Below are 16,476 nucleotides of genomic sequence, written 5' to 3' on the forward strand. Positions count from 1 at the left end.
GTTCTTCATCTGGTCTCTGCCTCCTTCTCTATCACCTGTCTTGTGCCCTCACTGGCAGCCTCTTACAGGTCCCCAAACAAGCAGGAAGGATTTTTATTTTTTGCTGCTATTTGGTCTGCCTGGAATGCTCTTCGTTGCCTGGCTCACCCCTATTGTCCTTCAAGATTCAGTTCAAGGGTATTCTCCTTTTGGAAGTGCGCCTTGTCTGTCTTCATTTCCTTGTGCATGTACTCACATCCCTGATTTTCTCACCTTTTCCCTCTTAGGGCTCTAGCTTTTAGAGCAGGAATGGTGTCTTTTATGTATCTTTGATCCCTCACATGGTACCTGGCACAGAATGAGCACTTAATAGGAATATTTTTTAATGAATTAAATAAATGTTTGATTAAGAGGATATTTAATTACCTGCAGTACTACCAGTTCAGCTGTCTGTATCTTAGTGATTAACAATACTTGGTGATAATTTCATTATATAAGTCATTTTTGCTTTTATTTTTATTGATTTCTTCCTTAACAAAACTTTTTTTTTCAATTATTTGAGTTTAAAACTTAGTTCTTGTATTACAGAAAATTCAGGTCTATGGATTTGTCTCTTATTTCAGCTTTGACCAATTTTTGTTATATGTGAATCACAATGTTGATTATTTTTCGTTTATAATCAGTTTTTTTTAACTTGAGTGTTAAAATTCACAAATAATTGAGAATTACTTTTTTTTTTAACTTGAGTGTTTAAAATCTACAAGTAATTGAGAAGTTTTAAGCTTAAACTCTTGATGGTGGACTTCCAGTGTATTGAGTTTGCTTGTGACCCGTGTAAAACTTACTTTGAGGGATTTCTTTACATGGCTTAGAAAAATAACTTCGTAAATGTTTCATAAATGTTGGATTCTGTGAAGTTCAGTATTTGATATATAGCTGTTAAACCAGTCTTGCTATAACTATATTCAAGTCTTCTGTATTATACTGTATTGCCTATTTTATTTCTCAAAGATAGTGTGTGTTAATATCTCCCATTTAAAAAGTGTTTTTCCCCTTTAGTTTCTGAAAGTTGTTTTAATGGAGTATGCCTCCATTGTTTTATTTCCATGCTGTGTTATTTGTTGCATAAAGATTCATAAGTATTATACGTATATTGTAAATTACATATTTAACCTATTTGAAATAATTCCCTTTGTCCTGTTAATACTTTTTCACTTGATACTAATATTGCTTTGTGTGTGTGTGTGTGTGTGTGTGTGTGTGTACGTGAGCCTCTTTTTCTGTATTTTATTGTCAGTCTTTCTGTGTTTGAAAGTTGGGTCTGATGGACTTGGTCTTTGCTAGGGGAATTTAACCTGCTTATACTTAATACTTTTTTGTGTGTGATAACCAGTACACATCTGTGTTTTCTGATGCCCATTGCACTTGGTTTTAGCTTTTCTTCTAACTTTGTTTTTGGGGGAGAGGTCACTGATTTTGGCTTTATGGAATATGCTTTGTAATTTGGAAGGTACACTTTCTGTTTTCATTCCAATAACTATCTTTAACAATACCGTTTGCATTGTTTTTCTTCTAATATCAAGAATAAAGCAGACCGGGCACGGTGGCTCACTCCTGTAATCCCAGCACTTTGGGAGGCTGAGGCGGGCGGATCATGAGGTCAGGAGATCGAGACCATCCTGGCTAACACGGTGAAACCTCTTCTCTACCAAAAATACAAAAAATTAGCCAGATGTGGTGGCGGGTGCCTGTAGTCCCAGCTACTCAGGAGGCTGAGGCAGGACAATGGCATGAACCCGGGAGGCATAGTTTGCAGTGAGCCGAGATCGTGCCACTGCACTCCAGCCTGGGCGATAGAGTGAGACTCCATCTCAAAAAAAAAGAATAAAGCAGTATTTCTGCCAGGCACAGTGGTTCACACCTATAATCCCAGCACTTTGGGAGGCCAAGGTGGGCAGATTATTTCAGGCCAAGAGTTCAAGACCAGCCTAATGAACATGGAGAAATCCCGTCTCTACTAAAAAATACAAAAATTAGCCAGGTGTGGTGGCACAAACCTGTAATCCCAGCTACTCAGGAGGCCGAGACACAAGAATCGTTTGAGCCTGGGTGGTGGAGGTTGCAGTGAGCCGAGATTGCACCATTGCTTTCCAGCCTGAGTGACAGAGGGAGGCTCTGTCTCAAAAAAATAAATAAATAAAGCAAGATTCTATGATAGCCCCATAATTTTACTTTAATTCCATATGTCTTTTGTATTTCTTCTCAACTATTTTAAGCAGTTTATACCCAGATTATTATTAATTTTATATTATTTTTCCCTCTTTAGTAGTTTATTGTAATGTTACCTATTAGAGTATTCTTTTCTTTTTTACACATTTAAACAGGGCTAATACCTCAATAATTTCAAGACAATGACAAACCCTGCATTTGATTCTGCCTAGAGATCAACTGTACAGCACATAGGAGGTACATAAATAACCTTTGTTCAGCAAGAGTGGTGTTAGTTGTAGACAGATTCTTGGGGTAAACAAGTCACCTGGGAGGGAGATGATACATAGTCTAGGCTCTCTGTACTGTCAGTACGCACAAAAGCAATTAATAGAGATTTCATTTTCCTTCAGAACACAGGAAAAAGATATTTTATGCATGATCAGGAACACAGCCAAAACCCTAGTGGGAGGTTCTTAAATACAAAACTTTCAAACTTTACTTTTCACTTTACTGTCAAACTTCATGAGGATAGATGCCGTGTACTATATAAGCTTTTGTATTCTCCATGACACTTTGAACTTAATAAGGACTGCATAAGTTATCTACTTAAATTTAAAAAAAACACTCCTGTACTTTTATATTATGCTTTTCCGATCAACTCTGCAATTCTCATATTTGTTGATACCTACACGTCAACTAGGGATGTCTAGGTAGAAACCTAAGAATGAATAAATCTGACTCAGGTCAGTCAACTAAGGAAACCAGAATTTTGAATAGCTTACCAGGAAGGTAAATAAACATCATGATATAAATACAAGCATGAATGAACTATCTGGGCTCCATTAAATCACTAAGAACTCACAGAGACAAAGCTTTCAATCTGTTTGATAGTCTTTTTTTTTTTTTTCAAGACAGAGTCTCACTCTGTTGCCCATGCTGGAGTGTGGTAGCACAATATGTGCTTACTGCAGCCTCCACCTCCCAGGCTCAAGTGAGAGTAGCTAGAATTAACACATGTGCGCCACCACGGTCCCTGGGTAATTTTTGTAGTTTTAATAGAGACTGGGTTTCACCATATTGGCCAAGCTGGTCTCAAACTCCTGGCCTCAAAGTGATCTGCCCACCTCAGCCTCCCAAAGTGCTGGCATTACAGGCATGAGCCACCACACGCAGCCCATTTGTTTGAAATTCTGTTTGTAGCTCTGTGCGCTGGTGGGATGGCTAGTGGTTCTCCTGAAATACCAGAAAGTGTAGTTGTACTGTAGGGCATGCTCTGCTGGTCCAGGAACAACAGCTTTCCTTTTGCTGCTGCTCTGATTCTTGTCTTGTTCTGTTTTTTCCTTCCTCCAACTTTCTGTGTGCTGTTTTCTTCATTCTGAGCATGGTCCCCAGTGTCATCATCTTTCAAGGTATAGAACTTGTTCATCCTCTTGCTGCTGCTGTTGCCATTCAGATTATTTTATTATTTTTAGGATATTGTCTTATGTTAGTTGTTTTAGGAATATACTCTTTTTTATAGTCATATTAACTCCAATTATGTAAATATAGCTCACTGTCACAGTGTTTATAACCCCACGCCCTTGTTTTTGGATTATTTTGATTAATCTGTATATTTTCTGGAATATGAATTGAAGAAGGGAGGTATGTGGCTGATAGACTTTCAGTTCTAGAATAACTTTCTTTTAACTTTAAACATATAGCAGGTCCTCAAATAACATTTTGTTATAATGTTAATGAGAAAGTGTTCAAGGCAAATATTCTGTCTTCATGTAAGAGTTGAACACTGTGGTAAGAGACAAGTGGCCAGGCCTAAGACAGCAAATGATTAAGTTCCCATCCCTATAGGTCTCCCTGGAAGCATCTATGCAGCTGGGCTCCTATGCACATGGGTCCTTCTGAAATCAGACTATACTTGTAACACAGGCATTCACGAATGTTTTCTTTAAACTGAACTGTCCAGTTCTCATCATAAGTTTTCTGCATATTTGTTATTCAAAATATCAAGTAACTAAGACCTCTTTTCTTTTAAACCAAATCTTCTGTTTTCTCCTTGGTCAGCATTTTCTTTACCCAGAGCTCTTCTGTCTTGTAGCTAATTTGGAGAAGGGTTGCTCCCCTCACTCTGCTTTCAGATGTAACATGTGAGTTGGTCATTGTTGTAGTTGATTACCTTCCCATGAGTTAGCGTGTAGTATTTTCTTCATTCTTCACTGTCCTAGCTTTCTACGTGGAATTGAAATCAAGTGTGAATCCACTGGGGCATATTGCAGTCATCTGATAATAATTAAAAAATATTTCCTACACAAATCAAAAGACCAGCAGTTATAAAGCAGACTATAGCATCTTATGTAGACTCCAGCTTACATTTCACATTATTCCTGGTCATGCAGTAGGTTCTGAAGAAAAAAGAACTATGGATAATCAGTTAAAAGAATGACAGATTCCCTGATGTGTTGATCAGTAGTAATACCTAATTTCGATTTCGAGTGTACTATAATGGATTACCATATAGATGCAGCTGAGCACTGAGCATTAAATAGAGCCATGTGTTTTTCAGAAAAGTAATATTTATTCACACTGTGTGGCTTTCTTGATTTTTTTTTTTTTATTTTTCTCTCCAGTGAAACTACAAACAAGATGTCAATAGCTTATGTGGCATTCACAGCAGTATAGCTTAGAATATTGGCTGCAGTAGAAGAAATGCCAGATTGTATTTGCCCCAGTAAAGGTAGGCTTCATCTAGGGCTTTCTGAGGGACAGGCTTAGCATTTGGACATAGATAGTTGTGCTGGGCTTTATTTTTATTGACCTCATAGACTTTAAACAGTGGCTCTTGCAATATTTGGGTACGAGAAGAAGCATCACTGTGCGTAATGTTTTAGCCTTTGAATTGTTGTATAAGATTTTATAAATTTGGGAGTATTCTTAGTAACTCAGATATTGAGCATGCATTTCATATCCAAACCTTTTTGAGTGTTTTTAAAGTCCATCCATTTTGTGAATCTGAAAACTTACCCAGAAGTGGTGATAATGATAAGCCTGACCTCAGAATAAGTTGGAAATTACTTTTGTGGCAGACTGACAGTATCCAGGCATGTGGATACACATCGTCTTGCTTCATTCTGTGTTTTTCTTTGTTGCGTACTAACAAAAGAAAACAAAATCAAGAAGACCAGTATGTATTTTGGAAAACTAAAAAGCATGATTTTCACTGCCAAATTAGTTTCCTGACTAAATTAAAGATCTGAAGAACAGTGGGTATGTCAAGCATTCATCTAATCTAAGATCTATTCTGAATCTTTACTTTTCTCAGCATTTCCTATATGAAATGTTTAAATTAAGTGGCAAGATGGGATCAGAATATGATCCTGGGATGTAGCTGGGCTGCCAGGTCCCTTAAAGGAGAATGCGTGAGATCATAGGACACCAAGTCCACTGCTTTGCCATTTGCCCAGGCAGAGTGAATGCATGGAAGGAAGCACAGAAAGGATGGGGAGAGCTCAGTGGGACCAGGCTTCCATCAATGTGAGGTAGGAGCCAGCTGTTGAGAAACTGCCAGTAGAGAGGCCATGTCTTTCAAGTAGGGGGCCCATCTCTTAGAACTTCAGCTTTCCAATGTGATGAGAATATTCTAATTAATAGTTTGAAGATTATTGTGGCACACATAGAGATGGGCTGTACATATTCCCCTTCAAGAAAGAATGTGCTGCCCAGCTACAAGGGTGGCGTTAGCTGATGGCTTCCAGCTCTTCACACCTTCAACTTTCCATTCTTGGTCATACTCTTTGCATCATGGCCCCAGGCCAGTAACTGCCAGAGGCAGTAGTACAAGGGCCTTGCCATTTCTGGTCACACTGGGCTCCTCTCATCTTTGCTCTGGAGCTTCCACTAGGTTGGCAGAGATTTGTCAGCTCTGCCTCATGGTCTGAGGCTCCCCTGTCCAATCTTGCTGCCATCTTTTCTCTTTCACAGGTGTTAGTCCTCAGTAGACCATTTGTACTCCTAACTCCTCCATTGCAGCATGTTTGCCGGAAAACTCACCTTGCCATTATCATTAATTTTTTTTTTATCAAAGATACGAAATTGGGGTCTATAGTAAATTTTTCTTTTAAGAGAAAGTTTGAGTTAAAGAACCAGAGGATCTAACTTAGATGCAGGTGCAGGCTTGTCTTCATCTCTTGAGTCTGGTGATCCCCAGGCCATCTCCAGATTATGTTTATTTGTGGCCCAGAGTTGCTCATTTGGCCTGGCAGCCTAACTCCTGGGACCCTCGTTCTTATTGTCAGTTCCAGTCTTTGCATTTCCTGTTCTAACCTCTTTGCCTGTGATTTTTTCCTGTAGGTTGTAACCCAGCTCTTTGGGTCCTTGATCCTATGTGCTCATGGGGATGTTTGAGTTTAGATTCTGTTGGTAAGACAGTGCTCATGTGGGTTCTTATTAAGATATTCTGTAGAGAGCTGTTTTACTTATTCTGATTACCTTTTAATGTCATGTAACTTGACATAACAACCCAGTTTTTATATTTAGCTCCTTTTTTGTGTTATTCATCTAAAATTAATGTTAGAGCATATTGCAAGGGGAAGACTTATTTTGATTTTTTCCCCCTGAAACAGCCAGTTTACTTCTGTACAATTTATAAATGGATCTGTTATGCCTGGCATTTGGTGTCTGGCTTACAAAGATTGTGTGTTCTCAAGGCAAGAGATTAACACTGAGCTCACTTGATTTAATATTGAAGTCATTTTGTTATGTGACGTTAATTTTCCCACATTTTCTAATATGTTTAACTTTTTAGAACTAGTTGTGCATATAAATACTCTTAAATATTTCTAATCTTTATAATAAGCATACAAAAGCTGGCATATCAAAGATTTCTCCTTGGATTCGAGCACATTAGCCTCTGGCTTCTGCTTTACCTTCATTTTACCTTCTTAGCAGAACTCCCTCAGCTCACGGATACCTCCAGAGCTTCATCTTGTCTTATTTTAAACTCTCTCAAAAGAGAGCTCTCATATACACATAGCTTCAGCCGCTGCTCATATCTGTCACCATCCAAATCCTGCCTCTGTACTCCAGACCCATTTACACATTTGCCTAGAAGAACATCTCCAGGAAGGTCATCCATTGACACCTCAAAATGGCAGGATGTCCAGAATCAAACTGGACAGCTTATTTGCCTCAGGTCTAAGATTGGATCTGGATTTGATCTCTTGGATAAAAGTGTTGCCATCTACTAAGCCACTGGGAGCCATGGAGACCTCCATTTACTACAGCCCCTCTACCCACTTATCCTGACAACTTTATCTTCTGCATGTCGCTATTATATGTTCTCTTTACCTGGTCGACCTTGGTCCAGGCCTTCTTATTTCTCCTCTGAAATGCTACCATTGCCTCTCTTCAGTGGTTGTGTCTGCCTCCCCTCTCAGCTGCCTCCAGTTTGCCTCCAGCTAGAACCCATTTAGGGACCACACTGCTCCCATGAGGACATTAAGCCCCCAGGCTCGCCTGCCTCTCGAGGCCCATCTCCTCCCCTTCTCCCTGCCTACCAGCCAAACTGACCCTCCTGCTGCTGTGGTTCCTGTAAGGCACCAAGCTGTCTTGGCCTTCTAGCATTCTCCCATGGTCTTCCTTCTGTCCCTATCCACTAGGCTAATTTAATTCATCTTCTGAGTCTCAGCTCAAGTGTCCTCATTTCCAGGAAGCATTCCATGAAGCCCCTGCTGAGGTGAAGCTCTTTCCCCCTTACTTCTGTAATGTTTCCTGCAAACGTCTGTCAGGGTTTGTTTTTTTTTTTCTTTTTTCTTTTTGCTAAATGATACGCTCTTCTTTATCATCTCTCTTGCCCACTATTCATGAAATCTTGGAAGGATTACATATTTTATTTATATTTATTTTATTTTTCAAGAATGAAGTCTTGTCTGGTGTGTAGGGATTTTTCACTCAATGGGATTTGGAATGTGTGTGGGTGTGTTTGAGTGTTTGTCAGAATTATCATGTAGTAACATTAGATATGAGATACCTTTCAGAATTATGGGCTTGAAAGATAAGGTGACTTGAATAGACTTTCTCAAAAGAATACATACATATATTTGGCCAACAAGTTTATGAAAAAATGTTTGACGTCACTAATCATCAGGAAAATGCAAATTAAGATCACAGTGATATATCATCTCACACCTGTTAGAATTACTGTTATCGAAAAGATGACGGGTAACAAGTGTTGGCGAGGATGTAGAGACAAGAAAACGCTGGTATACTGTTGGTGGGAGTGTAAATTAGTGCAGCCATTGTGGAGAATAGTATGGAAGTTCCTCAAAAAAACTAGAAATAAAATTGCCATATGCCCCAGTGATCCCACTTCTGGCTTTATGTCCCAAGGAATTGAAATCGGTATGCAGAAGAGATATCTGCACTCCCATGTTTATTGCAGCATTATTCACAGTAGTTGAGATATGGAAACAACCTAAGTGTCCATCAGTGAATGAATGGATGTAGAAACTGTGGTGTGAATACACAGTGAAATACTATTCAGCCTTAGAAAAGGAAATGCTGTGATTTGTGACAACATGGTTGAACCTGGAGGACATTGTTGCCAAGTCAGATAAGCCAGGCACAGAAAGATACTGCATGGGGCTGGGCATGGTGGCTCATGCCTGTAATCCAAGCACTTTGGGAGGCTGAGGTGGGTGAATCACCAGAGGTCAGGAGTTTGAGACCAGCCTGGCCAACATGGTGAAACCCCTGTCTCTACTAAAAATGCAAATATTAGCTGGGCGTAGTTGCAGGCACCTGTAATACCAGCTACTTTGGAGACTCAGGCAGGAGAATCACTTGAACCATGGAGGCGGAGGTTGCAGTGAGCTGAAATCACACCAGTGTGCTCCAGCCTGGGCGACAGAGTGAGACTTTGTCTCAAAGGAAAAAAAGAAAGATACTGGGTGATATCATGTATATGGAATCTACAAAAGTCAAATTTGTAAAAGTTTGGGGATATTCTTAACTATAATTCTAAAACTTACTAGTTTGTTTTGGCCATTAATTTCATGAAATTCTTGCCACCGATTTCATTTTCTTGTCTCACTGAGTTGTTTACAGTCTCATTCTCTTTGTTTTCACTTTTCTTCCCAATCCTGTTCTTTGTCCAGAGACTAATAGTGATTATAATGAAAATGGGAAGGCAATGGTGAAAAAGAAGAAACCTGGGGAATCTCTCATTTGGGAAATTATTATTTTAATATTTAAGAAATGGTTATTTAATTAAGATAAAAATAGCATTTTAGGTTTTTTCTTGTTTTCTTTTGGAGGGAATTAAACTTGGGACAGTAATCGCCTTAAAACATTCAGGTAAGGAAGCTTGCCTGGGGCAAGTGAAAGAAACGATCCCATAGGAATACAGCATAAAGTGCAGTATGTATGTTATTGTAAATAGTTTCCTTTTCCTCTTCTAGAACTTATCTATAGTGAGTAATATGGGCCTGTCATGAAAATGTGTAATTTCATTTGTTTATTTTCTTTATATCTTTTTTTAATAGAAAATACTGCAGTTTCTACCTGAACGAATTTTCTTTCGATGGCATTACCAGAGTATAGGTAAGAACAATTAAAAATTTTTTAGTAATATGAATTCCTTCCAGTTGAATTTTCAGTAATTTTTATATAATTGATATCATCAAGATAGCTTATAGAAAGGAATATTAATAAGGGCATGGTATTATGGTAATGAAAACCAAGACAAGTTCAACCCTGACTTTGGAGACAAATATGTCTATCTCTTCCTCTGTGTGCTCCTAAAGAGTGTAGTTCATAGGCCAGCAGCATAAGCCTCACCCAGAAGCTTGTTAGAGATGCAGAATCTCAGGCCCCAGCCAGACCTCCGGAATCACAGTAGTGTGTATTTTTTTTTTTGAGATGGAGTCTTACTCTGTCGCCCAGGCTGAAGTGCAGTGGCGTGATCTCGGCTCACGGCAACCTCTGCCTCCTGGGTTCAAGTGATTCTCCTGCCTCAGCCTCCTGAGTAGCTGGGATTACAGGCGTGCACCACCATGCCCGGCTATTTTTTTTTTTTTAGTATTTTTAATAGAGATGGGTTTCACCATGTTGGCCAGGCTGGTCTCGAACTCCTGGCCTCAAGCGATCCACCCACTTCCGCTTCCCACAGTGCTGAGATTACAGGTGTAAGCCACCATGCCCAGCCAAGAGAATTCTTGTTCTTTAAGCCTGTATCATTGACTGAAAATTATTCTCTTTGAATGCTTTACGATGTGGCATTGAGAGGAAACTTGAAATAAAGCAAGTTACCACAGCTGCCTTTTCTGTCCAGTTTTTAACATCTGACATCTCATCCCACTTGAATATACACAGCACAGCTGGAGGAATTCTGCGAAATCAATTGTGAATTCTGCCTTCTGTTTTAAGCAGTGTCTCCTTCAATCCCCTGCCGTACAAGAGTCTAGCATTTCCTACAAGTTGTCTTACTTACCAGATGTTTGTATTTGTGGAGAGTGTGACCTTATGATGGAATGTAACTCTGTTTGATCATTCATTCATTCAAATATTTATTGAGGGAGAGACATTTGTGTGCAAAGTTCTGGAACAGAAACTAAGAATATATCACCATTCTTGTATTGTATAGGCCTTTTGCACAGTCAGGGAATATATGAGAAAAAATAATTACAGCAAAATTATCTCAATGAAAGAAGTACGATGATAGCAAAAAAGAAAAGTTGAATAATTCTGTTCAGAGGAATTGAGGAAGGCTTCAAGAGAGGTAACTTTGATCGGAGCCTTGAAAGATGAACAGGTGCAGCGTGGAAAGGGTTTTCTGGGTAGGAGATCAATATGTACAAAGTTGTGGAACCTGAAAGAATGCAGCATGGTTAGTGGATATTCCAAAATTCCGAATCCTAAATTTCATTTAGGATTATTTATGTGAAAATGGAATTGACTCTTATAGAAACTAAGTTATTTGAAGTTATATGTTCTTAATTTAAAGAAAGTGTATATGTCAATTGAACCAAATGTGTAAATCATTAAGATAGTGCCTTTATCTTTAAGTATTTCAAATACACAAAGAAAGTTTTCCTTTAGATTTTAGAGAGTTGTCCGTCGCATTTCTGCTTAATTGAGACTTTCAGCGTGTGTTTTTAAATTAAAGTAAAAATAAAAATTTAAATGTAAGATATAATCTAAAGAGACATCATGGGGATTTGTGGTGCTCCATGGTACCGTAGGAATGGCTGACAATGAGAAATAACTGCATGCAGTATTTTTTATCTGTGCTACATATAATCCTTCTTCAATTTTGTTTATGTCATTTGTATGAAAACTATGCTCATTTCTTTAGATAGCACTTTAGAATGTCTGGAGATTAGTAGGCTCTTCTCAGCATGAATAAATTTATTAGGACTATGTGTGAAAATTAATTTGCATCTGTGTTGTGAAACTTTGTGTGTCTAGTAGGCAGTGTGTAGTATTATTTTAATTCTGCCTAATACCACATAAACTGGTTAAAATTGCTGGTACAAGTAGCTTTTTACCCAGTTTGGCAGCATCTTAGCAAGAACAATGCCTGGAGGCCTCAGACTCCTCAGTTGAGACTGCCAAATACTGAGTTTCCTGAGCCATCTAATAGCAGTGTGTGTTGTTTATCTGGTGTGCAGAACAAGTTGTTGCTATAAAGTGGTCATAATGAATAGTATTTCAGAATGCTGAAATATGAGCATTTGCATGTAAAATTATGCATGTTTATTACTGATGCTTATATACTTAAGAGTCAAACAGGCTCTTTTCAGACAAATAATTTTTGCATGACAGTCATATTGGGTGGAAATAGGTGTTGACACAGGTCCACATCTCCTCTCTACAGTGATCTTTACTAGATGTGCTTTGGAATCAGGCATTTTCAGATTTTAGAAGGCAGTGTGGTGCATTGATGTACAATGAAGCAAATAAGTTAGAACATCAAGACAATCTTAACATAACACTTCCAGTGGTCTGGGCAGTGCCTTCTCCCTCCTGCCCCAACTATGTAAGTTACTATTTCTATAGCTTAAGATAAGAATATGTACCATTAATGGAATATCTACACATAAGATAGCCTTATTTGGGCATTGCCAGCATATGAATTCAGATTAGGTTCTGTCCACTAATGACTTACACAGAAGAACTTCAGTTTTCCTATAATCTTTTGGATTTTGAAATGGTCCATAAGAGATTCTGGATTTGTAATTATATACATATATACCTCACTGTACCTATTGAATTATTTCCAGTTTATTTGGATTTTTAAAACTGTTACCATTAGTCAGTCCAGGTCTTGACTGAGTTGGAGAAACTTAGAAACTATAGGGAAATACCAGGTATCAAAGGAAAGGACTGTGCTTTAAATATGTCCTCAGCATTGGCATCCTGGACTTTTACAAAACCTCTGAGTCTGGGGCCTTCTCACCAGCCAGTGCCTGACATTCTAGGTAGCAAATATTCCTTACCTACTAGGAAGAACACTCCTATACTAATGTCTTACTAATTAAATGTTGTTGCAGCTGGTGGGGGACAAGGTATTCTGAAATGTTGGGTTAAAACCTTGAAGTCGTGGTTATACACAACTGATGCAGTATGCTGCTTGTCCCACACTGCGTATGACAGTGTCACTAAGCAGAGAAACCTAAAATAAGGGCAACTGCTATATTCTATGAGTCTCAAAAGCCGAGAAGGAAGAAAATAATTTGAAACATCAACCACCACAGTGCTTGAAGTCTGTTTCTTATCATGTCATCTTATTTTTGTCTGTAGAAAACAGAGACATTCTATTTCTCTTAAAACTGCTTTTAGAGGGAAGGGATAGTCTGTGGTTTCTCTTTGTTTTGGTTTTTAATGGCTGGCTCCTTGCTTTGAATCACTGAATGAGGAAACATTTGAACTCGTAAGTTTTGCAATGTGAAATGAACACAGGTTCATTATTCCAAGCATCTGGAGGTATTTCTTCAAGTGATGTTTGGAGAGCAAGATGACCAGGGAAGTGGATGGCACAGTACTCACGAGCTCTGCATTGTCTGCTAATATACAACTCAACCATTTGTAAAGTTCCATTACTGACTACAACAGAAAAACATTGTGTATCCAATTTTTTCTGAAGTCATTTTTTAGGCCAGTAAATCATGGTGGATAATGGTGACTGCTTGACATCTCATCTCTGGGCAATAATTAGAACTGATGGAAAGTGAGGCAATGGCAAAGAATGGCACTGGCAGCAAACCAGGGATATTTGGTATAAGGGCAGGCTGCGCGTTGTCAACAGAGGACTTAAGTTATATGTGTGTTCACTTTAAGAAGGCTTACTGCTCTGGAGCCTCTAGAAAGCAAGTGTCCTATCTCATTCAGTGTGCAGTGCTATGCCTGAACTCAATAATTATTTGTCAGGTAGGTAAAAGGATATATTTTGTATTAGAGATGTTTTATATAAAAATGTTAAAAATAAATTTTTATATAAAAAATGTTAAAAAGGTTTAAAGAGGTGGGGCTCAATTATTGGAAATTTCACATATGTGCAATACCTCATTTTTTTTTATGAGCCATTATTAAATCTAGTTTGTTCACCTAGGTTTTTTATATACATAGTGTAAAAACCAAGGGCCTAACTAAGCTGAAAATTTGTTTTTTACTTTTTAAGTGTATTCCAGGTTTTGTGCCTGGGACTAACCAGTGGCCCCACATTGCCTGGGATGTGAACATAGCCTCTGACCAGTCTCATTTCTCAAGGTCCCTACTGCCCACTGGGTCCTAACCTTTCCTTGGGAGCCTGAGTCTGGCAGCTTTCCCTGGTCCCCTCATTCAGACCATACCGTAGCTCACTCTTCCTGAGAGAGCGGGGTTTCCCTATGCACTTCACACAGGACTCCCTCTGAAGTGCATCACAGCCAGGCTGGGTGAAATCAGGGACCCCACATGCCTCCATGTTCACCAGGAGATGTCTGGAACTAATGCCCTTGGTAACGTGGGGGCCGACTCACTTGGTGGTTTTTCCATGCCCTCTCAGGGTGCTTTTACCATTACTGCTCTGTGCTTCTTCCCCTCCCAGGCACTGCTTTGTGTTTTGCCCTCTGGGGGTCCTCTTCTTGCCTTAAACAATAGCCCTAAAGCCTCAGCCTCTTTCTTTCACCTCCCTGACCACCTGAAACCTGACTTTTGTCTGAAGCTCCTCTGTCTCCCTCAGGAGTGGGGGTGAGATCATGGTCTTTCTTTTCTCCCATGCCAATTCCAGACGTTAGCCACCATCTCCTCTGTGGAAACCTCTGTCCCTTTTACATGCCACTTTCTACCTCCTGGTTGCTGCCATGTCTTTTGACCTCCTGCTCACTTGCCTTACCCCCCATCCCCCGTTGCTTTGTTCTCTCCTAGCCCTTTTCCTTCATGCCAAGTTACCCATCAGCCCCCACCCCTAATCCTATGTGCCTCTGTGGCTTCAGACCCTGATCTCTGTCTGACCACGTCCTCCATTCTCCTGATATTTGACCCAATTATTTCCAGGTCGGCTGATTTTTTTTTCTTATATTAAAAAAATATATATTTATGGGGAGTGGTTAACAATTGATACACAGTAAATTACTTATATTTAAAATGCACATTTTGATAAGTTTTGACATAGGTGTACGTACACATATGAAATCATTACTACCATCAAGATAATGAACATAGGTACTACCCCCAAAGTTTACTACCCAAAAGTTTTCCTCATCCCCCTTGGTAATCCCGCTCTCCCATCTTTTCTCACCTCATCCCTAGGCAACCTCTGATCTGCTTTTCTGGCCCTTGTAGACTAGCTTGCGTTTTCTAGAGCCTTACATAAGTAGAATCATGAAGCATGTACTCTTCTCTGTTTGGCTTTTTTCACTTGGCATAATTATTTTAGGGTTTATTTACATATTTCATGAATTAATAGTTCATTCCTTCTTATTTCTGAGTAGTACAGTATTCCATTGTGTGGATATACCATAATTCCATAATTTATTCACTTATTGATGGTCATTTGGATTGTTTCTAGCATCTGGGGCTATTACAAATAAAGCTACTATAAACATGTATGCTCAAGTCTTTGTGTGAACATATGGTTTCCTGTCTCTTGGGAGTGGAATGGCTGAACCATGTAACAGTGTATGTTTAACTACTAGACTGTTTTCCAAAGTGGTTGTACCATTTTATATTCCTACTAGCAGCGTAAGAGTTCCACTTACTCCATGTTCTCTTCAACATTTGTTATGGTCAGTCTTTTTATTTTAATGATAGTGTTATCTCATTGACTAATAATCTTAAGCATCTTTTTATGTGCTTATTTGCTATTTCTTTGTCGTCTTTGGTGAAGTTCAAATCTATTGCCCATTAAAAAAAATCTCCGATAGATGCCTTGGAAATATTTTCTCTCCATTTCTGGCTTGTCTTTTCATTCCCTTAATAGTGTCTTTGGAAAAGTTGAAGTGTTTAATTTTGAATAAATCCAATTAATCAATTTTTTCTTTTATGGATTACGCTTTTGGTGTCATGTGTAACAAATGTTTGCCTAACTCAAAGTCACAAAGATTTTCTGTGTTTTCACATAGCAGTTCTATAGTTTAGGTCTTTGATCCATTTTGAGCTAATTTATGTTAATTTCAAATGTTTAGTGGAATGCTGGTTCCTCATGCTTAGTGTGGATCTTGTAGTGCCAAGAAGTTCTCTGTTCCTATTCCACTGGCCTCTTCTAGCAGGCTTGGTATACTAGCAACCAGAGTGAGTTTCTTTCTTTCTGGCTCCTTGTTTGATGCTGGTGGTGTATTGCATTGTGTGTAATTTGGTTTGAAGCATGATATTGAGAAGGAGGTTTTAAAAAATTAAAACTACATAAGAAAAAAATTTATAATGTTAAAGTTTTAGGTTAGAAATATCTGTATGATCTCCTGGCCTTGAAAATATTATTAAAAGATTGTTAAAAGATTGTTACTTGGTCAAAGATAAATTGTCAAATGTGACAATTCTTACCAATTTAAAGTGAGAAGCAAAGAAATAGATTTTGAAAATATCATTGATGAATTTGCTTTCTTCAGAGCCAGGAAAGTAATATTATAATACATTCTTTGTTATAAATAAAACATTTAAACTAATGCTATGAGTTTTAATACACCCAATTTTACATTTTTCAGCTACTTTAATGTTCTGTAAAAGAGAAAAAAAAATATATAGAAACACGCATAGAGAAGCATACCCTTTTTCTTTTCCCTCAGGTTCCTATGTGGTTCAGTGGAACATTAGTATTTA

General features: G+C 38.5%; 1 protein-coding gene across 6 annotated transcripts in view; it reads left to right on the plus strand.

Annotated features, from left to right (window-relative positions):
* Positions 1–16,476, plus strand: part of RALGAPA2 (Ral GTPase activating protein catalytic subunit alpha 2) — a 323,453-nt gene that overhangs the window by 49,573 nt on the left and 257,404 nt on the right. For 5 of the 6 annotated variants that reach the window (XM_023217753.2, XM_023217754.2, XM_023217757.1 and 2 more), the window contains exon 4: positions 9,723–9,780. In XM_023217753.2, coding sequence (XP_023073521.1) covers positions 9,723–9,780 — 58 coding nt within the window. Of the gene's footprint in view, positions 1–4,900; positions 4,919–9,722; positions 9,781–16,476 lie in introns of those variants that run through there. The other variant, XM_023217756.1, reaches the window with a different exon arrangement.

The sequence above is a fragment of the Piliocolobus tephrosceles genome, chromosome 20, assembly GCF_002776525.5.
Source record: "Piliocolobus tephrosceles isolate RC106 chromosome 20, ASM277652v3, whole genome shotgun sequence".
Classification (NCBI taxonomy): domain Eukaryota; kingdom Metazoa; phylum Chordata; class Mammalia; order Primates; family Cercopithecidae; genus Piliocolobus; species Piliocolobus tephrosceles.